Consider the following 17219-nt stretch of genomic DNA (forward strand, 5'->3'; position numbering starts at 1 on the left):
TTTAGGGATGGAGCCTGGGAAGGACAGGGACTCCAGTGGAGCATAACGTCATAGAGTCTGCCCTCCAAAGCATCAATTTTCTTCAGGGGAACTGATCTCTGTAGTCTGGAGATGACCTGTTAATTATGGAAGAACTAGAGGCTGGCTTCCCTATTTCTTCAGTAATGAAGATGGGCGTGGGGGGGGGGGGGCAGTTGCAACTTGTTATCTGGAAAGAGGAGCCAAATGGATGCTACAGTAACTATTACCACAATTGCTCCTTTGTTCCATCCAGATTGTAGATATGACAGGCTTCAGCCTGGTGTCGCTGTCATCCAAGTGTACTTTTTTGAATTAAATTTCAGCATAGAGACCTTTTCAAAATATTGGTTGATTTCAGTTTAGTAGGGGTATTAGAAAGAAACGCCATCTTTAATTTTTATTTCCATTTACAGTAACATACCAGATCAATAGTGAAACGGAATAAAAACATAAATTCTAAAGGGAAGTAAAAACTTTAAAAACTATAAAAGGGGGGGTTAAACATAATAACTGAAGGCTGTAACAAATCATTAAGCCCGCTTTAATGCACAAATCAGACATATTTCAAGCGTGGCTACACAGAATTCTTCAGGTTAAGGCCGTTGCCTTTAAGGCTAGCAGAGACTCAAACGACAAGGTAAACCATTTTCCGGCCATTTATTTTCCTGGCTTTGAGTCCTAGATGACGCGAGTTTCTCCTTTCTGAATGTTTCAATAGTGAACAAAGTGTACTCTTAATTTTCACGAGTGAAATGTTGATTAAGCCAGGGGCGTAATGAGACAGCCCTGGGCAAACTGTAGCCCTGGGCAAAACCTGAATTGGATGCCCACCCCCCAATGCGCGGCCACTCCACCATAACCAATTTTTTTTTGCACCAGGACATTGGTGCCTGCAGGGGGTTCATTTTTAGACATATCAGCACCAAAATTTTAGCATATCATCAGGTGATTGTCCTTATGCTACTCCCCATGTTTGGTGAGGTTTGGTTCAAGGAGTCCAAAGTTATGGACTCCCAAAGGGAGTGCTCCATCCCCCATTGTTTCCAATGGGAGCTAATAGGAGATGGGGGCTACAGTTTTGAGGGTCCATAACTTTGGCCCCCCTGAACCAAACTGCACCAAACTTGGGGGGTGCCATCATCTCCAGATGACACCGTGAATTTTTGTGCTGATACATCCAAAAATGCACCCCCTGCAGTAACATCCTAGAAATTTGCCCAAGAATCTTTGTTCTGCATTGAGTTTTCTGCATTGCTGTCAATGGGGATTGCAGGCTGTGGGGAGCACATTTCTAAAGACACAGTCTCAAAACTTTCAGGGTCTCATCAGGGGACTGCCCTAATGATACCCCCCCCCCAAGTTTGGTGCAGTTTGGTTCAGGGGGGCCAAAGTTATGGACCCTCAAAACTGTAGCCCCCATCTCCTATTAGCTCCCATTGGAAACAATGGGGGATAGGGGCACCCCCTTTGGGAGTCCATAACTTTGGACTCCCTGAAGCAAACCTCACCAAACTTGGAGGGTAGCATAAGGACAGTCCCCTGATGATACGCCGAAATTTCACAACTGTTTGCAAGTGGATTTTGCTATTCCACACAGCTTCAAAGAGCACTGAAAGCAGTTTGAAAGTGCATTATTCTGCATGTGCGGAATGAGCCCAAGTTAGTTCCTTCAGTTCTACCCACTCTGTCCAGAAGATGAATGACCTCTGTTCCAAGAACCTGGGCTAGGAATTCTTCTCTCCCTAGAATCAAATTCCCTTACTTGCTAGAGTCACAGGCTCTGTTCTCCGGACGCCCCCCTGCTAAGCTAAGGAGGGTAGGGCTCGGGGGGTTGCCCCCCTCCCAGCTGCCAGCTGGCAGTCCATTCTGCCCTCCCCTCTGGGGAGACCAGAAGCAACTGAGGCTCTGTCCTCATCTCCTTTGCTTTTATAAGGATGGGACGGGGCTCCGCCCCTCAGGGGTGTGGCCATGACCCCAGCCCCAGCCCCATGCTTATTAAAGCAAAGAAGACAAGGACAGGGCCTCAGTTGCTCAGGCAGAGAATCTGCCCACAACGTACTGGGCTACCTGCACAGATGACAGGCTAGTGGATTCTCCCTGACATAGTGGATAGTGCAGAACCTAAAGTGACTGAATGGGAGGGAGGGAAATAAAACATCTCCTGCCTGTTGTATTCTCATTGGAGCTCCTCCTGCGCAGGATTGTGCAACAGGATCGCTGGTTTAGTGATTTTTGAAAATCCCAGGTTGAGGAGAATAAAACAGGCCAAACTCATTTTGGGAATAGGACCTGTGCGAAGTGTCTCCCCGCCCCCCAACAGTTTATGTAACATCCTGCACCTGTTATATTTGGCTTCTGCGGAATCCTCCTTTGTTTCAACATTAGGTCTCAAAGAAGCGAAGCTCCATGCCTTGGGCCTGCCTCCCGATGTTTAGCCATGCTCCCTCCCAACAAGATGTTCTCCACTTTAAATTCTAGACTTTTTCAATTAGAACATCAGGAATTGATGGCTCATGCAAAAAAAGTTCTGCTCTCCCCTCTCCCTTGGCATCCCATATGGCTGCCTAGGAATGGCCAGATATTTGTTCTCTCTTTCTGATCCAGAGCACCGATGTTCCATCACTTTGGCCAGATGCAATGTGCTTCCTTCCACTTTGAGGGATGGAAGAGGCTCTAAAGCACCCCATAGCGAGTGCTTTTGCACCTGCATGAAAACTGCGGAAACTGTACACCATGTTCTGTATTATTGCCCCTTTCATAACTGGGCCAGAACAAAGTTCCTCTTAACCTTATTGATGGGCTTAGAGTGCTGGACAGACCAGCAGAAGACTCTTTATCTGTTAAACAATAATACAGGGATGCTCTAGAGCAAACAGCCAGGTTTTTATGCACATACATAAACAAACTATCTTAATTTTGCTTTGTACTTTGTCTTTTATTTTAAATCTTTGTATTATGCCATTAAAGGTTATCTGTAACATTAGGTCTCCTTCTCCCACCACCTTTTCAAGCAGTCGCATGGAATGTGGGGCTTAGGTTGGGGTCCTCTGGCTATAGTCCTGGCCACCCTAATCCAAAAAAAAAAAATGTTACACGCTTTTAAATCTATTTGCCTTAATGGAGGAGGATAACTTAGTTTAAGATGGTACTCTAGATTGTGCTTTTTGCAGGCCAGATTAAGACATGCTCAAACTCTAAACTACATGAAGTTTAAGAGGTTCCGTAGCATTATTAAAAATGATAATTTAATAATGATAATTTAGAAACCAATCCTTCCCAAGCAGGCCTACTCAGAATCCTACTCAGATCTAAACTAGTAGTTTAATGTTTTTAGGAGTTACTCTATGATGGACTTAAATTGCTAGCCAATTTTGGTGTCTTGGTGTTCATGAACTTTGCTGTAATGGCATACACATACTCACAGAGGAATAAACTACTTGCTCTCCATTCTCCTTACATTTCAAAATTGCTGAGCTGTTTTTGTTCACAATTGACATTTTGAAAATGCTGCTTTGGGAACTTCAGGACCGGAAATTTAAGGCTGGGCTGTAATAGTTTAAACAATTCTTCATACTTGAAAGATGGGGAGGGATTCAGTCTTCACATCTGTAATTCTGGTAGTTGCTGGGATCACAGTATCACAATAGTTGCCATAAAAAGCTCCACAGATGCCAGATAGACACTGTTCTTTTTTCTTGTTTTACATAAGTCTCAATGCATATCACAGACACCAGTGGCATTTAATTCTTGGTAAATATTTATACCTCAATGGCAGCCACTCTATGAATGTAGTATAACCTCTAGGTAAGATATACATATATTTATTAAGTTACTAGCATAAATAAAATGTAATATAACACTTTGAAAAATAATACATTATGTTAACATAATTTATGATAAGACATTTTTAACAACACACACAGATGAAGGAATCCAGCATCGATACTAACAGCCAGTTACTGCCCCTTGGATAGCCTGCACAGACAATTCGTGTATATAAAATAGTGTATTAAAGTAAACTTACAAAAGCAAAGAGCAATCATTGCAAATGTAATTTTTTTCTTCCTCTTTGGGATTCTAATTTTAAAAGCATTGAAGAAGACAGCTGCTCATGCTGTGATATGCGCTAAACAGCCTGAAGGATGGAAAAAAATATATTTGTAGCTCATAATAACTATTGACCTTTCTGATATACAATGTTCCCCGTGTTAGCTATTCTGTTCTATCAACAGTGAAGATTGAACATGACTTCTTAATAGAAAACATGGGGTTTCAAGCTGCCTTCACAAAGGTGTTTATGTATTGTTATTTTGTACTGGAGTACAAAGACTAAGTCCTAGTGCCCTTTGTCTGACATCATGTTGTAAAAAAAAAAGGTGGGGGAGGACCTTACTCTTATGGACTGCTTCATAAGAGGAATTGGCTCATAACCATTTTATGGGTGTGATAAAAGCATTGCCACACTCCATCCTGGCTAGAGGTACAGGAAGTGGAATCCTAAAGTATCCCAGAAGCACAAAGTGCATTTTTTTGTCGAGAAATAGCTGCCTCAAGTGGCTGCATTTATGGGTTGTTTGTAATAAGATTTAAAATGCTCACCTTTTTCTTGTTTTCTATTCTTACTGGTTGTTCTTTTGAGTGCCACAAAGCCTATAGCACATCATGTGTTTGGGATGATGTAGTCTCAAAGTCTAGCTTTACAACGTCCCCTTTTCTTCTTTGAACTAACTGCAGCTTAGGAATCACATGCAAGAGCACCTACTAATCGCAGCTTGATTTTGACACTGTATATTTTCTGCTGTCATGCAAACACCAGCTTAAATACGCCTTGCTCCCTTAGGGAGAGGACCCCGGAAGCAAACTCCTGCTTGGAGTATGAAAATCTAGAATGGCAGCTCTTTCTAACTCCCAATCAGAGTGGCAATAGCAGGTAACCCCAGAAGCATTTGTCCGCTGTCCTCCTCTCCCCAGAATTTATTGGGTCTCATATCATGTGTTGGTATAGAGATTTTGAGGAGGCCAGAAGTAGCAGTTCTGCATCTCCCTGTGCTCTAAGGTGCCTTTTAAGTGGATTACAAGATAAAACAAAAAAACTCTCAAAGTGGAATGGCAATATCCTCGGCCTGTTAGAACAAAGAATATTACCATTCCAAGGTATCTTTAGAAGTCATCTAGTAACTACATGACCGCACTATAACATAAAGCAGTCACAATTTATGAGAGTAATTCTAGAGAACGAAACACCCCATATCCTTCTTCAGACATCTGCAAGTCCTAGAAAGATAAAGCAGTTGCGTCTTATTCCAAACATTTATTTGGTTCCTAAACCTCAAATCCCTTGTGCATGTACACACACAAGTCACAGTTAGTTTTGTGAGAACTTTGCCTAAGAAGAAAGTTAGCAACTAAATCTAAGAGGATAAATCCTTCCATGCAAGACACATCTTATTCTTGTCGAATGCTTTGTCATTGAGAGTAGCCAGTAATAAGATGTGCCAGAAGAAGTGTCATTGCCTACAGTGCAGTGCTTGGACTTTGAGCAATGAGGCCTGGGTTCAAATCCACTGATCCTTAAATTTCACTTGGTGACCTTTGGTTTCTCTCTCTATTTCTCAGCCCAACCCACCTCACAGGATTGTTGTGAGGATAAATTAGGGAAGCAAGCATCGGGAATTCTGCTTTGAGCTCCTTGGAGGAAAGGCAGGGTAAAATATGCCTGATTCATAAATTTGATTGCTGGAATAGAACTCTTGCAAAGAAGCATTCTAAAAGAGGAGACTTTGCAAATATGAAGGTCCCAGGTAACGCAGTGCATTAAAGGATTACCTTTAATATATTTTTCTGCAAGAACTCCATTTCAGCGATCTCATTTTTTAATCAGGCATATTTTATCCGGCCTTTCCTCCAAGGAGTTCAGAGCATCATTTCTAATGCTTGTTTCCCTAATTTATCCTCACAACAATCCTGTGAGGTGGGTTGGGCTGAGAAAGAGAGAGAAACCAAGTGAGAATCAGCCGCCCTGAGCCCTTTGGGGTAGGGTGGGATATAAATAAATAAATAAAGGTTCAGTGGGATTTGAACCCAGGCCTTATTGCTCAAAGTTCAAGCACTTTGAACAAAATCTGAAAACTTACTGGAAACCAGTACAGTCCTTTCAGTATAAGTATTTACATAGTGCATAGTGTGTATGCATACTGATGGACCGCAGCTAATATTAGCTAGGTGCTGATTATTGTCATTGTTCTGATTATTTTCTAAAATGTAATTGACTTGCCCACTACAATTGCAAGACCTCTTCCTTGAATGTCAGCTCTCAACTCAACAGAAGAAAATATATAGCAGTATAGGCAGTGTTATTGTTGATGAGCATTACTTTGCCCTTGGTACAAGGACGTAGGTAAGGGGAGGGTTCTCGGGTTCAACCACCCCATTCATATCCGAAGCTCCACCCACCCGTTTGTGGGTTTTAAAAATATTTTTAGTGATTTTCAGTTTTTGGCCTGCAGGGGGCGCATTGTTTAGGCTAGCAGCACCAAACTTTCAGGGATTGTTTGGGGGACTCTCCTGATGATACTACCCAGGTTTGGTGAGATTTGGTTCAGGGGATCCAAAGTTATGGACTCCCAAAGGGAGTGCCCCCATCCTCCATTGTTTCCAATGGGAGCTAATAGAAGATGGGGGCTACACCCTGAACTAAATTTCCTGAAACCTGGGAAAGGAGAGTCGCCATTGATGTTAATCCAGGCTTTGTGAAGTTTGGTCCAGGGGGTCCAAAGCTATGGACTTCCAAATGGGGTGCCCCATTGTTTCCAATGGAAGGTAATAGGAGATGGACCTTTGAGGGTCCATAACTTTGGACCCCCTGAACCAAATTTCACCAAACCTGGGTGGTATCATTAAGAGAGTCTCCTAAAGATACCCTAAAAGTTTGGTGCTACTAGCTTAACAATTGCACCCCTGACAGCAGGCACCCCCCCAAATTTCCCCAGATTCTCCTTTTAAATCCACCTCCTTCTGCGTAGATTTAAAGGGAGAATCTGAGGTCCTCAGTTTAGAAGAAGAAGAGTTTGGATTGATATCCCCTCTTTCTCTCCTGTAGGAGACTCAAAGGGGCTTACAATCTCCTTGCCCTTGCTCCCTCACAACAAACACCCTGTGAGGTGGGTGGGGATGAGAGAGCTCCAAAAAGCTGTGACTAGCTCAAGGTCACCCAGCTGGCCTGTGTGGGAGTGCACAGGCTAATCTGAATTCCCCAGATAAGCCTCCACTGCTCAAGCGGCACTGGGAATCAAACCTGGTTCCTCCAGATTAGAATGCACCTGCTCTTAACCACTACGCCACATTGAAAGTGATGCTGTTTCACAGTGGGGGATAATCCACCCCAAAACAGCATCACTTTCAATGTTGTTTAACTGGGGACCCCAGATTCTCCCTTTAAGGTGGATTTAAAAGGAGAATTTGGGCTCTCTAGTTAAACACCATTGAAAGTAATGCTGTTTGGGGGTGGATTCCAGCATCACAGCGGCTGCCGGGGGGCGGGGGGGACTCAGATTTTGCATTGGGCTCCATTTTCCCTCTATGCCTCTGCCCAGAGGGGAGGGCAGAAGGAACTGCCAGCTGGGAGCCCAGCTGGTGGGAGGCAGGGGAGGGCAGGGCGGGGGAGGCTGCCATCCCTGGCCTTGGAGAACTGCTTTTATAAGTGCAAGGCTGGGGTGGGGCTTGGGTAGGTGTGGCCATGCCCTAGGGGTGGGTGGGGGTGGCCCCACCCCCGACCCCCCATAAAAAATCTATGCCTACATCCCTGCCTTGGTAAGTGTAGAATTGTATCTGCTTGTTCATTCCTCGTTCACCCTATATTATAAGATCCCTGGGGGTTTGAATGGTGTTTGGCATTCAGTTCACTCAGAGGTGGGATCCAACCAGTTCTCACCACTTCTCTAGAAGTGGTTACTAATTTTTTCTGAGTGCTGAGAAGGGGTTACCAAAGCAACCTCCTTGCCCAATAGGGACTGGAGGTGCGTGCGTGCGGCAGCACCACTCTTTGAATCCCACCACCATTGGAACCTGTTATTAGAATTTTTGGATTCCACCACTGAGTTCACCCAAGAATTCAAGTTTATGAATAAATGACTGATTTTGCTTATACTAAAGCACTCTGACCTGCTCTGCAATGGGATGCAAAGTGGTGATTACAGGTGTAAGCCACTGTGCTGGCCACACCCCCAAGTGGACCCTCCACTCGCTTATCCTGGGTGGAAGGCAGTGCATAGCAGCACACTGTACCCCTGCACCCACCTCACAGCTGGGTGCTGCCATACTGACTTATAGGCTGGCAACAATATTCTACTCACTTTAAAATCTCTCTAGTTCTTAAGGGATGAGCTCAGAAGGTGATGCTTTTCATGCCCTATCTTTTCTTTTTGCTTTTTTCAGTTTTTAGACTTCATGATGCAGTGGGTGCTATCAACTGACTGTTACATAGACCTGATTGGTACTTCTTTTACATTTCCGAATCCTTTCTAGGTACACTCTTCTTTAGCTTGTTCTAAGCATCCTCTTTTTAATCAAGAATAAATGTAATAATAATTTCAGAATATCTGACATAAGATAATATGCCCACCCATTTTTTACTGCAGAACAATCAGTTATGCTACTGATCATGCCTGTATGTAAATTGCCCTGACTTGGGAACACTATCTTGACAGCTAGCCTATTTGGAGACAAAAATTTAATGCAGCTTCTTTATTTTAACATTTTCTTACCTTTAGAAAATGTATCTTGATTATGTTTCCAGCCAGTGGTAGAATCAGTACCTTAGGTGAACATAGCTATTCTTTTGGCAACCAGGATAATTTCAGTCCCGTTGTGCTTCACAGCCCTGTCTGTATTTATTGTCATGGTTATTTTATGGGATAGGTATGATTTCCACGATCTGATTTATGAGATCTGTGTCGCTTCTCATGTGTGCGACAGTCTACCAAGTGATTTATTGCTGTCATGGGTGGTAAATCCAGAATCCTACAAATGCCATGTAACACACAGTTCATCCTGACGTCATTCAGATAATCTGTGAATGAGACAGTACTAAATTGCTAAAGTAAAATTATCACAGAATATACTTAATAGTAACTATATTTGTATTTTCCACATTTTATTTCTTTGCAGCATAGCTACTATTTTCTCGATCAGTACAATGCGGAATGCCATGATCTCAGAAGTTAAGCAGGGTCAACCATGGCATTCGTTTGGATGGGAGACCTCCAAGGAATACCAGAGTTGTGATGCGGAGGCCTGCAATGGCAAACCACCTCTGAACAGATCTTGCCTTGAAAACCTTTGGTGTCACCATAAGTTAGATGTGGCTTGACAGGGAAGGAAAAAGAATGTGGAAAGTATTTTTATGTTAACAATGATAATAGAAAAATGAGGTGGAAGTTGCAGAGATGTCAGGGCTGAAAGGCAAAAGGCACATTCAAGTGAAAATGGGCACTGATAGGGTCTGTGGGCACTTCTGGCTGGAATTTTGAGAGTAGGAAATAGATGCCACTTCAAAATGGTTCTAATGGAGTGTTTGAGTTGATCACAAAGTGGGAGGTTACAAGCCAAGCATCATTCTTTGATGAAGGTAGTTGCTACTGAATGGATGTTCCCTGCAGTAGTACCTGTGATGCCTCCTGGGTTCTTCTGAAACATATCCTTCTCCAGTGAGGTGGAGGAAAGTCAGGGTTCACTCTTTGCTTTGAGTACTTTTATCAAAGAAGCATATGGGCACCAGGGAACACCTCAACAAACATCATGATGGGGATCATTAAGATAGACCAAGGTAGCTACATAATGGGCAGTCATACCAAGAGGTAACCTGACAATAATTCAGGCAAGGTGTGTCAAGTAGTTGAGCAACTCAGTCCTTATTGTGGAGATAGGTTTTTTGAACTATGTCACTAGTTCTGATTATGGAAATTTCAAGGAAAAAGTAAACTATATTGGCCAGCATGATGTAGTGGTAAGAGTGTTGGAGTAGGATCTTGGAAACTCAGTTCAAATCCACTCTCTACCACTAAAGTTTTCTGGGTTACCTCAAGCCAGTCACACTCCCTCAGCTTAATCTTTTTCACAGGAGTGTTCTGTGAAGGTAAAATGGAGGAGGGAGTGTCTTCTCCCACTGGGGAGAAAAATCAAAGTACAAATATCTCAATAAAGACCCTTGGCACTTTACAGGTGAGAAGAATCCAAGGCTGGAAGAATCCAAACACTTCATTTTCAGTCCTGTGACATTTTAAGGACTTTGGTTATTCTAATACAGAATAATACTTCTGAATAATCCCAGCTGCCAAATATCTGCCAGAAAGAAAGAAAGAAAGAAAGAAAGAAAGAAAGAAAGAAAGAAAGAAAGAAAGAAAGAAAGAAAGAAAGAAAGAAAGAAAGAAAGAAAGAAAGAAAGAAGGACGGACGGACGGACAGACAGACAGACAGACTCAATCCTTGCCAACATCTAGCTGACACCTGGAGATCTCCTGGAATTACAACAGATCTCCAGATGACAAATCAGGTCTGTTGGAGAAAATGACTGCTTTAGAGGGAGGACTTTATGGCCTTATACCCAACTGAGTCCCCTTCAGCCAAAATCTCCAGAAATTTCCCAACCTTTGTCAGGAAATTTAATAATAAATTTATTTAATAATAAATTCCAAGCATCCACGTTGTTGCTGTTGCTCTAAAATTTATCTTTCAGTAGCAGAAGTGTGGCAAAGGAAGGGATAGAGCACAAAGCTCCCTTTTCATGCCTGAAAGCCCAAGCAGTCTGTGAGTTGTAATGTGATAGGACTGCTAAACCTATAGCAAGGACGCAGAAAGTTTGCTATCATACAAGTCCCAGAGATTTTTGTGTTGCAAACTTTGTGATGGTAAAACTGTTGCCGGAAGGAGTTTTGTGGTAGGAAAGGGAGTGTTGAAAAAAGATAAACACAACTCATAAGAAGAGAAAAATATTGTGCAGGGGACAGTGGACAGTGAACAGGGAACAATTTAGAATGTAGACCTTTATGGAATTGTTTACATGTGGAATAGCCTGTTAAAGTACTCAGGAGGAGAGATTATTTGCATAAACCCACTTAAGAATCAACACCAATATGTTTCATCTCCATGTTTTTAATTCCTGTTGTTCATGGGTTATTATGTTTTCAATGTTGGTGAAACTGGCATCTCTGGATTGGGAAATTCTCAGAGATTCAGGGGTGAAGTCTATTAAGGGCAGGGTTTGAAGAGAGAGGTAGTTAACTGCATAATACCATAGAGTCCACACTCTGAAGTAGCTATTTTTTTCTAGGAAACTGACCTCTGTAGTCTGGAGATGAGTTGAACTTTAAGGAGAATTCCAGGATACACATGGAGGTTAGCAAATATAAGCCACCTTTAGTTGAAGGAGATAAGGCAGGATATAAGTATTTTCAAGAAATAAAAAAATGATTTTATCTTTAGAAATCCAGTGGCATCCAGGAATATTTATTTATTAGTTTCTTTCGGTATATTTATGATCTGCCCATCACCAAAGTCCCTGGGCAGGGTACAATCATAAAAACACCATAAAAATACAATAATATAAAACCATTCTAAAATGTCCTTTAAAAACTCATCCCCATCTCCCATCCTAACCCACCCTCAATCACCCGACTTGCATAGAGCCCACTTCAACAAATTTCAGGGTTTGGACTGGGGCTGAAACCAGGAGAGAGCTGGTACAGGAAATAGCACATAAAAAAATAATAATAGGGAGTTTAAGGGGGGAGGGGAAGGTACTGCCCAGAAGGGATTACTTCTGTGCCTATGTACAGACGACGATCTGTCACAGTCTTCAAGTAGCCTTTATTAGAGAAACTGTGCCTTTCTCTAGATGCACTAGATGCAGTCACTATACTGAATTTTTGGCAAAGAGCAAATTCATTTAAATGTAATTAGTTAATCAATTAAAAGACAAAACACAAGTAAATGTAGTTGAACAATCAATTAGATGATAGTTTTAGTCATGGTAAGCTAAGCCTAGTTTGACTAATGGAAATCACTCTTGGGTATGGTACCCCCAACTCCACAGCAAAATGTACTTTGAAGAGGATTTGTGTATAATTAATTGGTGGGGGAGGTTAAACTTGATACTAATAGAACTTCAGTGTTCAGAAGCAGTGTACCACTAAATACCAGCTGCTGGAGAGGAAACAAAGTTGTTGGCTTTATGTTGTGCTTGTGTGTTTTCCCAGAATCATCTACTGGAAACTGGAGGCTGGGCTAAGTGGACCTTTGATCTTATCTAGCAGGGAACTTTTATGTTCCTAATTAACACTACTTCCGTGTATTTAGGTAATTTCCATTAACAACACATTGCAGCATATTTTTCTTGGAGTCTGTGTTAGGTCACAATGTACTGGACTGCAGCTGCTGTACATGTTAAGCTGATAGTAACATTCATTCACTCAGTGGGAAGAACACACGCTGTGGTTTCTTAATGTACACTTTACGCACTGTACTGTAGAATGCTGTATAATATCTATAATAATTAACAGTGAGCCTCCCACTGCCGATACTGCTTATGACCCTTTTTGTGGTTCCAGGGTTCCAGTAACCTTGATCCTGATCGTATATTTCCTTGCTTTGAAACTTTCATTTCTCAGATGTAGCAAACATGATATTGCTGAATAGAACTGAAATGCTGAGGCCAGGTTAGTGGCATGATTTCTGATGGTTTCACGTTTGCTCAGGTCTCCAAGGACCAGCACCAATAAATGTGAAAGAGACAACAGCAGATTGGCATACTTTTCCATTTCCACCAGGATGGAGGGGAAAAAAACACTCTAAATTAAGTCTAACCTTAAATGTATAATCTGTCCTTGGGAAGAAAAAAAAGGATATAGCATCTTCGAGCTCTTGGCATCCCTTACGAGAAAAAATGGTTCTAAGGGTCTCTGATCTTGTGTTTTAGTAAAATAGAACTGCACGGCTGACTGACAGTTCTGATCTAAAGCATTTACGTTTAAGTTTTGATCTCTCTGCTTTTGATTAAAACTAATGAGCTCATTTAATTCAAAATGGGAATCTCTGATAAGAGAAATAAGGTTGATGTGATTGGATTAGAGGGGCAAATTAAGCTCTTAGAGCAGAAGTTTGTGCTTATATAGTGTATTAAAAAGCTGTTGGCGTATTATGGCGTGTTAGATGATGAGAAAAATTTCATAGTAATTCATATTTAATCAGAAGAAATGAAAGTACTAAATATAACATGGCTCTGCTTTTCCCTCGAGTGATAAAGAGCTGTACATTTAAAATGACATGGAATTCATGCTCTCTAAAACAAAACAAAAAAATCTCTTAAGAGAGACTTTAAAGAAAGAACCATTCTGTTGTTGGACGCATCACAACAAATGCCATAAGCAGAAAGTAAATATGACCATATCAGAGCAAGGGACATAAAATTTAATATCAGTATTACAGGCAGTCAATTATACTACTCTCAGCAAATCCTTTTTACAAAAAGCTCAGGAAAAGCTTTGGCTAATAATTACCTATATACTTGAAAAGACATGAATACAGTTTTTTCCCCTATTCTTTTTCTGAAACAAAAAAGACAGATTTCTGCTTGATTTATCTTGTGAGTTTGATCCAGAACACCTCCATCAACTTTGTTTTGGTGAATCTGATGAAAATGTGATGTAAAAATAAAAGTAGTATATCATGTAACCACAGGATTTATTTTGAGATAGAGTGATCCAGGCTGCTTCCCTTTCCTTTAACAGTCTGTTGGTCCAGTTTGAATTACCACTGTTGTAAAAGGTAGCATAGGTAACTCCATAGCAAACACTGAAGATATCCTTGACCAGTTTCCATACTAATCTAGAGATAAAACCTGAAAGTAATAGTCAGTCTATATTGTCAGTTGTAAGGATATGGATCATGTAGAGCAAACTTTGAGCGAGGAGGAGGAGGAAGCTGTGGAATTTTCCTACTTTTGCACATATTATTTTTCCTCAGCAAGTCTACTTCAAGATCAATCTATTGTAAGCTTCAGAGTGCCATGACATATATCTTCAAAGAAGTAGTAAATATGTATTTATTAGGATATTTATACCTCGCTTTTCATGTGTGACTGAAGGAACTTAGATTCAAACATAATACAATCATGTACCACTACTTTAACTCCCCCGAAAACACTTGCAACTCAAACCTCAGTAAGAGCAATAAATAAAATGGCTTTATCAGGCCTCATAGGAGGATGGCATCCTCCTCAGAGAGCCTATTTTAAATGGTTGGTGCCACAATTGAAAACATCCATGAAAATATCAAGTAAGCAACTTAATTATGGAGACAACCAGAAGGTGGCAACAAGAGGACCGCAATGAGCACATGAGCACCTCTGAAGAGAGTGGTCCTTTAGGGTAACAAATGAAGGTCAGTTTTAGCTGCACAGAGAAACCCAAAACCTTGTGGAACTTGGGTTGCCAGGTCACCTCTGGCAACTAATGGGGGATGTGGGGTAGGATCGCCAGATCCAGATTGGAAACTCCTGGAGATTTGGGAATGGAGCCTGAGGAGGACAGGGGCCTCACTGGGTTACAATGCCATAGAGTCCACTTTCCAAAGCATCCATTTTCTCCAGGGTCACTGATCTCTGTCATCTGGAGATGAGCTGTAATTATCGGGGATTCTGTCATTCCACCTGGAGGCTGACAATCCTGCATGGAACATTGGAGCTACATGACATTTTAGCTAATAACTGAGACTCATCTTGTTTTTTGCAGCATGTTGGCACAAGTGATTCATGGTACATTTGTATTTAGCTCAGTGATCATGTGGTCATACCTGTAAAATAGTTTGCAGGGATTTGTAGCAAATTTAAAAATCCATGGATGATTTTTTAAAATTTCTATTCTAGTGGAATCCACAAGCCCCAGCCTACTTACGACGGATAACAATCTAGAGAGATCTTTTTTCATCCGGATGAAATCTACCCTGACCAAGCGAGGCGTGCACATCAAATCCTCAGGATATAAGGTAAATTTTGTTCTGTTTTGCTAAGAATAGCTGGATTTGTTTCTGCTGCCAAAGAGAAAGAAGATGGCTAAATAACTGGCATATCTGACCTTCTTTCTTACCTCACTTAAACACATTTGGCTCAGGATAAGCATACAGATATTTTATGTATTCAGCTCCCTTTAGTATTTGTTTTTGTAAAAAAAGGTAACTTGTGTCAGCTTTGAGAATATTACAGACTAGGAAATAAATACATATTCTTGAATGTTATGAACTGAAAATTCAAACTAGATGGTGTTAAATGCAGCCTGATCCTTTGAGTATGTAGTGATCTGGCTCACTGGTTTGAGGAAGTCTTGAAGAGCCAGTGGAGGTTCTTGCAAAATCCCTGCATTGTTAAACTTAATCCCATATATGAATCTGCCTGTCTGACTGATTTTTTTTCCAACCATTTTTCTTTCCCAGCCTACCCACTAGGCAATCCATTATAAGACCCTGAATTTCCCTATGTGCTAAATTTGCATTGTTATTTCTAAAATTAGTCAATTTCCTTCAATTTCTGTGTGATCTAAAATAACTGAATAAACAGCGGGTCACTACTTGGAGACTGTCATTTTGGTTGATGATTGTTACTTATTTTGTCAGTGTTAGTGAGACCAAACTCCTGATTATCTCTTATTTCTATCACAAGAACTAAATGTTTCAGTTGAAATTGTTACTTTATTTGCAGTATATCCAACTTTCTGTTCCTCACAACCCCATGAGAAAAGGTAGAGATGGTCATGCACCATCTTCAGGATTTAACTATACTTAGATTCCAAGTATGGATTTCACACATCTGACTCTGGGGAGGGTGGAAGGTAATCCGTCAATTATTTTTTTTCATATGGGGAGGTACAAAAAGAAACAAATGCATTTATTGGGACTGGGCTATCTGCCACTTGTTACATTTGCCCTAGAGAAATGATAAAATATTTCACATAAAACTAGGGAAGCCAGCCTCCAGATAGGGTCGGGAAATCTCTTGGTGTTACAACTGATCTCCATACAACAGAGATTAGCTCCTCTAGAGAAAATAGTTGCTTTGGAGTTTGGACTCTATGGTATTTACCTTGCTGAGATCCTTCCCCTCCCTAAACCCCACCCTCTCTAGGCTACACTCCCAAAATCTCCAGGAATTTCATAACCTGGAGACATCAAGCCAGTATAAAACTCCCAAATGTATTTCATCTGAAAAAGAGTAATTTGAGGTAAAGAACATTGGGAGATGATCTGCTGGACATTAATCAGCTTATCCCTACATGATTTTGCAGAATTATTAACAACAGTCTCAGTTTCTTTAGAGTTTTTCTGTTGCCATTATGGCAGTGTTACAGAGTGTTAAACATCTGCTGTGCTCCTCAAGTAGGCTTTAACTTGCCACCAACACAAAATTGTTTGTTGACAGCTAGCCACTTGATGACAGCAATGAACACAATCTGTAGAGTTTGAATTTCACTCCTTCAGCAAGATTAAGCACTTAGTTCACTCAGGCAGTTTTTATTTTGTTTTTTATTCATACCTCTCTAGAACTTTAGATAATAGTCTTAATTTCACTTCAAATCTATTGTAATAGCTTTTGAATCATAAAAATAACAGCACTTGGGGTTGAAAGCAGTAACCCCACTCAACATACTATTGTTGTCTGCAGTTCTTCTCATAAATTAATAATCATCTGATCAACATTAGAAGACATATATTAAAATTATGGATGGTTTTTTAAGCACATTTAGTTCAGTGTATTTAGTTCAGTGGAAATAATTTTGGGATACAGCAAATTCTTTTTTCTTTAATTGGCATTTTGGTATAATTTGTTCACATTAGTCTTTTTGCTAAATTAATCCCTTAAATCCCTCCATTTTGCTGAAATTGATCCTTCAGATTTCGTAGTTTATTAACCAGAGATTTAACTGTATAAATAGTAGAATGGCAACAAGGAAGAACAGCAATGCCAAGGAAATAAAAAGCTTCCCACTTCAGTGTAAGAATCCTTCCTATACTCAGGTACAGTGGAACCTCGGTTTTCATCGGTTTTGGTTTTCATTGATTTTTTCAGTGAAAAATATGTCTCGGTTTTCATCGATTTGCAGTAAGGTGCAGGGGTTTGTGGAGAAAAATCACCTGGACAAAACTTGTTTAATGAC

The 17219-nt window shown here is 40.8% G+C and overlaps 1 protein-coding gene across 14 annotated transcripts in view; it reads left to right on the top strand.

The window, feature by feature from the left end:
• The window catches only part of NPAS3 (neuronal PAS domain protein 3), an 875259-nt gene that overhangs the window by 774922 nt on the left and 83118 nt on the right, over nucleotides 1-17219 (top strand). For all 14 annotated transcript variants that reach the window (XM_048484759.1, XM_048484762.1, XM_048484764.1 and 11 more), the window contains one exon: nucleotides 14939-15057. In XM_048484759.1, coding sequence (XP_048340716.1) covers nucleotides 14939-15057 — 119 coding nt within the window. The remainder of the gene's footprint in view (nucleotides 1-14938; nucleotides 15058-17219) is intronic.

The sequence above is a fragment of the Sphaerodactylus townsendi genome, linkage group LG02, assembly GCF_021028975.2.
Source record: "Sphaerodactylus townsendi isolate TG3544 linkage group LG02, MPM_Stown_v2.3, whole genome shotgun sequence".
NCBI lineage: Eukaryota > Metazoa > Chordata > Lepidosauria > Squamata > Sphaerodactylidae > Sphaerodactylus > Sphaerodactylus townsendi.